Source organism: Lemur catta, chromosome 22 (assembly GCF_020740605.2).
Source record: "Lemur catta isolate mLemCat1 chromosome 22, mLemCat1.pri, whole genome shotgun sequence".
Taxonomy (NCBI): domain Eukaryota; kingdom Metazoa; phylum Chordata; class Mammalia; order Primates; family Lemuridae; genus Lemur; species Lemur catta.
Window position 1 is genome coordinate 27,861,304 of NC_059149.1, and position 5,899 is coordinate 27,867,202.

Here is a 5,899-nt window from a genome sequence, read left to right on the forward strand (position 1 = left end):
AGGTAAGTGACTAAGCAAAATAATGTGTACTGTTTATTGTAACTCTAACATTAGTTTCTAAAGCAAATAGCTGGCAATGACAGTATGCCCACAATATGCAACATACAAGGTTCACTAGCAAAGAGCAAATTAAAAAAAATTAATAAGAATAAAATGCCCATAATGTGACTTGAACTCTTATAAATGAGCAACAGAACACCATATTTTTACAAAGCTCCTTTGCGATTTGAAAATTTAAGCTCAACAGAGCCAGCTGCAGCAAAATAGCACATATGATTCCAAGACTTGTAAACTGAGGGTAATAACGAATTTCTGCAAACACATTACAGGATGGGAAATGGCTATATCTCAATCATTTATTTCTCAGTCATTTGCTGAATACCTATTATATGCCAAGACTTGAGTCAGATTCTAAGATATACATACAGAGAAGAATTAGATATGAATCCTGACGTCAAGAAATTCATCATCAAGAAATGAGGTCAGATTCTACACGCACAGTAGAATGCAAGAATTCCCACAATAGGGGGACATTCAAGAGTGATTTTCCACATAGTGCAGGACATGGCAACAGTTCATCCTCTATAGCATACTAATCTCATGTGATTCTTCTGGTTGCGAAAGGCCAATTTTAGTCCAAGACAAAAGCTCTTACTGTGCTGCCTGACACACAATAGGTGTCTAAAGTGTGACCAACGACTGACATAGGTGCAAGGAGAAAACAGCAAAGAGAGCAGCTGACGGGGCAGATACCCTGAGACTTTGGGAAAGGAAGAGCGATAGCCAACTGCTTTCTCATCCATTGAGTTATCGCCACGTTTATGTCCTTTTGTGTCCCTGGACATTTCCTGTGGGAGACTAAGATACTCTCTCTTTGTCAGGCTCTACTAACCAAGAGCAAACCACAGGTCCAGGCAGCACCATAAAAAGCCCCAGACCTGCCACACTCAGGGACTTCAGGCTCCACCGTGGCGAAGCCGCTCCTCACTGGCCTCGCAGCCATGAGACTCCGTCTGCTTCTCTCCACTCTCCTCCTCCTGACTCTCTTACCCTCAGGTAAGTCCCTAACTGGCTCTAGGGACCTGCAGTTTAGAAGCTACCTGGCAGGTCAGACACGATCTGGAATCAGCCCTACGGGTTCAGAAACCTAATATCAACAGCTTCCGCAGGATTATAACAGGGCAAAAGAGGAAAGAGACCATTCTACTACCATTAACCTAACTGCCCAGTGAGATCACATTCTGCTTTATCCTTACTTTGTATCTTGGGATGCCTTGGTGAGGCATGGAAATTTCTCTGTAGGCAGTTAGATGAGACAGGATTGAATCGCAGCTAGCGACATCTGCTATCATAATCACGTGCTGGGTCAGAGAGACGGGTGGACCTAGTGCTAAGTGCTTTTCACCGGGTCTGCAAGGTTTATGGGAAGAGACAAATATATAAAAGAATGATTATTGCAAGATAAGTGAGAAGTTAAAGAATGGCTGTTTGGCAACAAGGAGTTTGAGAAGAAGGAAACTCATTCTTTTTACGAGACTGGGCAAAGTATAAACAAACAAACAAACAAAATATAACAGACTTTACAAAAGAAATCATGACAGTATATGGTTATAAATAAAAAATTATTTGCAAAGTGAACCTGAGGACTAGAGAGGAGAATTAAAGGAAAGTCAGACAAGTGAAACAACACGAGTGAAGACACAAGATGTGCTGATCATGGTGTGTTACAGGTTCGTCACACAGTAATGAATAACACGTAACTACGACGCAAAAAAAGGAAATGACTGAAAGTTAATGGGCTAGTCATGCCTCTTGGGACTTTAGAAGAAAGCAGCAAAGTAAACCTAAAGAAGATAAAGGGAAGAAAATGATAAATACAAAAATATGAAATAATGAAACAAGTGAGAAAGAAAAATATACAACAGATCAACAAAACAAAAAGCTGCATTTTGAAAGACTAATACACTCTCTAATAATCTGGTGACACTTAGGGAAAAAATAAGAGCATATTTAAAATAAGCATCTCAGGAATGACCTCTCAGGTTGACATCACAACAGATGTTCCAGAGATTCAAAGAAAATTGTTAAAAATATTATAAATGTGTACACTATATTCCATCTCCTCTGTGTACTTAACAATTTCTCCGCTACAGTTCACTATACTGTCAGTTTTCTTCCTCCTGGATTGTAACCATCAACATACAAATATACTGTTGTTTCTCTGATCTGAAGAAAGAATACTTCCTTGCTTTTGTTCCAGTGCCAGCTGTCACCTCATTTCTTTGCTCCATTTTGCAGCAGAGCACCTTAAAATAGTTATCCATACTCTCTGTCTCCAATTCCTCTCCTCTTGTTGTCTCATAAATACATCCCAATCAGTCATTCTCCCTATTTTTTACACCCTATTACTGATAGTGCTTTTGTCAAAGTAACCAATAATCTCCACGTTGCCAGATCCAGTGGGCATTTCTCACTGCAACCTTGCTTGCCCTGTCGTCAGCGTTTGACATGAATGGTCATGCCTTCTTCATAATGCACTGTCTTCACGTGGCTTCCAGGTACCACATTCACTTGATTCTCAGCCCATCTCTCTGGAGCTACCTCCTCAGTTTCCTTTGCTGCTTCCTTATCTCTTCCCATAACTCTTTGCATCAAAGAGCCCCGGGGCTCCATTCCTGGTCCTCTTCTATCTCTCCATCCACTCCTTGGGGGTCGCAGCTTGTCCTGTCCTTTTAAGATCTCCTGCCAGACCTCTCTTCTGAACTCCAAGCTTGTAATAAATTATCCAACAGCATAACTTATATCTCTACTTGGGCATTAGACTAGCGCCACAACTGAGTTCCCACACAATCTTTTTTCCTGAAACCTTCACTTTAGCCCTATCTAAATGACGTGGGGCAAAGGAGGTTAAAAAGATAAAACAGTAAACATTTAAAAGAAGAATTACCATGTGGATTGTTAAGGGAGGTGAAGTGAGCCAACTGCAACAGCAGATACATGCATCTGCAAGCTTTCGGTGAGCTAGAGCCATACACGATCTTGATCCTGTTTCACCTTACCTTATATCTTATAAAACTCATTCCTTTTCCAATATGCTCCACCCACACAGGTTTCCTTGCTGTCCTCCAAATAAACTAAGCAAGGGACGGTCCCTGTGGACTTAAGGCCACATGTGGCCTTCTAGGTCCTTTAAGTGAAACCTTTGACTGAATCCAAATTTTACAGAGCAAATGCTAGATTGTTTTTTAACGTACAATAAAAATATAGAAGATGAAAAAAAAATGAGTTAATAAAAATAGAAGGATTTTGTTAAAATAGAAGGCCGAAGGTTCCCCACCCATTATTTTTGGTATGGTCAGATTTTCTTCACTGCACGTAAGTTCTGTGAGAATTAAGAAATGTTTCTCCCATTTTTACTGTTCTATTATTAGTACAAAAAATGCCTGGTAAATAGAAACTTAGTAAGTATTTGTTGAAGACCCACATAAAGAAGTAAAGTAATGAAGAAATTAGTGTACTTAGGACATACATTTTTTTCTATCCTCTTTTGTTTTATTTGATACTTACCAAAGTTCATTTTTGAAGTCTAAATTAGACATGCCCAAAAATTACAAGAAAAAAAGGGTTTTTTTCTTAATATTTGAGCTTCTGGTTAAAGAAGAAAGTGAGTGAGCATGAGGGTCAGAATGGGGGAGCAATGGTCCACCCTCTTTGGGGAAGCCTCTAGCAGAAGAAACTGGATCATTTGTCCAGCATGTTTCCCCACATATTTAATAGAAATGCTCGTCCAAGAATTACTCTGTTAAGAGTGCATATGGTTTAGTACTCCATCCATTGACTAATTATCTGACTGGATCTCTCCCGCTGCAGTAAGAAGTGGTATGTCTTCTTCTGAAGGCCACTGTCTCAATCTGTCTGGCATCTGCAGAAGAGACACCTGCAAAGTATCAGAAGATATAATTGCCGGCTGCCGAAGAAGGTGGAAATGCTGTAGAGTGTGGTGGATTCTTCTACCAATTCCAACACCAATTGTATTTTCAGATTATCAAGAGCCTCTTAAGCCTAGGTTGAAATGAAACTAGGAAAAGCATCCAAAGGAAAGTTTTTTTGTATCTAAGAACATTAGAATATACATATTAAACACTTCCGGCTTCATAACCAGCTTCTATTTTCCCTTGTCAATTAAAATAAACAAATATTAATTTCAAATATACTCAGAGCCTATTTCTTTTTGATTGTTTTGCAGATCCAAACAGTATCTTTAAAAGTGAGAAACCACATGTATTTTTAAAGGAGTTTTTCAAATAGTCACAGAAAAAAATGAATGATTAACAAAGAAGTTGTGAAGATGAAGTTATAATTATACAAAACATAAGTAATCACACAGAGAGAACAAGGAAATGCGTAAAGAAATTCCACACAGGCTGGACACAGTGGCTCATTCCTATAATCTTAGCACTCTGGGAAGCCGAGGCAGGAGGATCACTTGAGGGCAGGAGTTTGAGACCAGCCTAAGCAAGAGCAAGACCCAGCCTCTACAAAAAATTACAGAATTATTACAGTTTCATGTCTTAGGTTTAAGTCTGTTATCCATTATGAATCCTCCCATGGAATGTATATTTTCTGAGCAGCTACAGGAGAGTTAAACTCTCTGGTGCGCCCTAAACACCTGAACTCACAGTAGATGCCCAGTGAAGTTTGCTTTAATGAAGGGATGCATATTGTTTCCCAAAGGCTGCCTTACTCAGACTCCTATTTTTATCTGAGTTACTAAGAATCATCAAAACAAAGTAAACTTTTGGTGAAGCAATGGGTGATCTTCCCAGGGAACCAAGCTTATTTATACTGGGGTGTGAGGTGAGGATTGGGTGTGGAGACCCATGTGCTGGACTTGATTTCCCAGCTCAGTGAAGCTAGAAGTGGGGTCTGCTGGCACCAGTGCCAGCAGCACCAGGGTCCTCGTGACCATGTAAATCCACAGGCTCATCTCCCATTTTTAGTGGCATTTGATGCCGTGGAGATGAATTTTACCTTAGATTCTGAATTATTAATCAGCCAAAGGACCTGCCACCATCCTCATTACTTTACATAAATAAACTTCCATGAATAGAAATAATTTGTAAAATAATTTGCATTGCTAAGAAGAAAAAATATGATACACCGTGTTATAAGTGTGAGAATTTTATTAACACCAAAGCAAACTCAAAAAGAATATTTACAGTGATATTAGAAAACCACAACGTATAAGGACAAGAGAAATATCCCAACCCTGGTTTCCCCTGAGAACTTCCACAGAGTCAAAAACTCCCCCCTTGGGACAGGCCAGGGCTTCAGAGGTGCAGATCCCAGGCATCACCCAGACACCCCCCAAATACAGTCATTTGGACCCAAGTACAGAAAAATTTCTCAGTCTTCTGTTCGCATGAGAGTTCACAACTTTCTCCTGCATGTCAATTCAGTTTCTTACACAATGAACTTCATTAACAAATATTTTATATGCCTGTAAATAAGTGCCACTTTAAAGGCGCTTTGAGTTTATGAAATTCACATAACCACTGTCTGTCTGTGTCCACTATTACCTGTGGTCCCACCATTGGCACAAGCTCCAGAGCTGGGGAAGGTGATTCCCCAGACACAGGCTGCTCACTCCACGGTCCTCTCCTCAGCACAACAGTCCCCTCCCAGGCCAAGAGGCTGGAGGCTGAGTCTCCCTCCCCCTGGTGTTTCACTCCCAGTCACTGTCCTCAGAGGAGGAGGAAACCCGAAGGTCCTCATACAGGACACTCAGTAGGCCCAGAGCACAGTGACCCTCAGACTTGTCTAGGACATCAGGGCTCTGAGCAGGAGGGCCTGGCTTCTCAGCAGACAGGAAAGAGGGAGCCGGCAGGAGGCTGGAGCT

General features: G+C 40.7%; 1 protein-coding gene across 1 annotated transcript; it reads left to right on the plus strand.

Moving 5' to 3' along the window:
* Nucleotides 1–845: 845 nt before the first annotated feature.
* On the plus strand, nucleotides 846–4,193 carry DEFB109B (defensin beta 109B). Its single transcript, XM_045535619.1, has 2 exons — nucleotides 846–1,056; nucleotides 3,871–4,193. Exons 1-2 carry the CDS (start codon nucleotides 1,002–1,004, stop codon nucleotides 4,074–4,076), a joined length of 261 nt encoding a protein of 86 aa, XP_045391575.1. The 5' UTR covers nucleotides 846–1,001; the 3' UTR covers nucleotides 4,077–4,193.
* The last annotated feature ends 1,706 nt before the right edge of the window (nucleotides 4,194–5,899 follow it).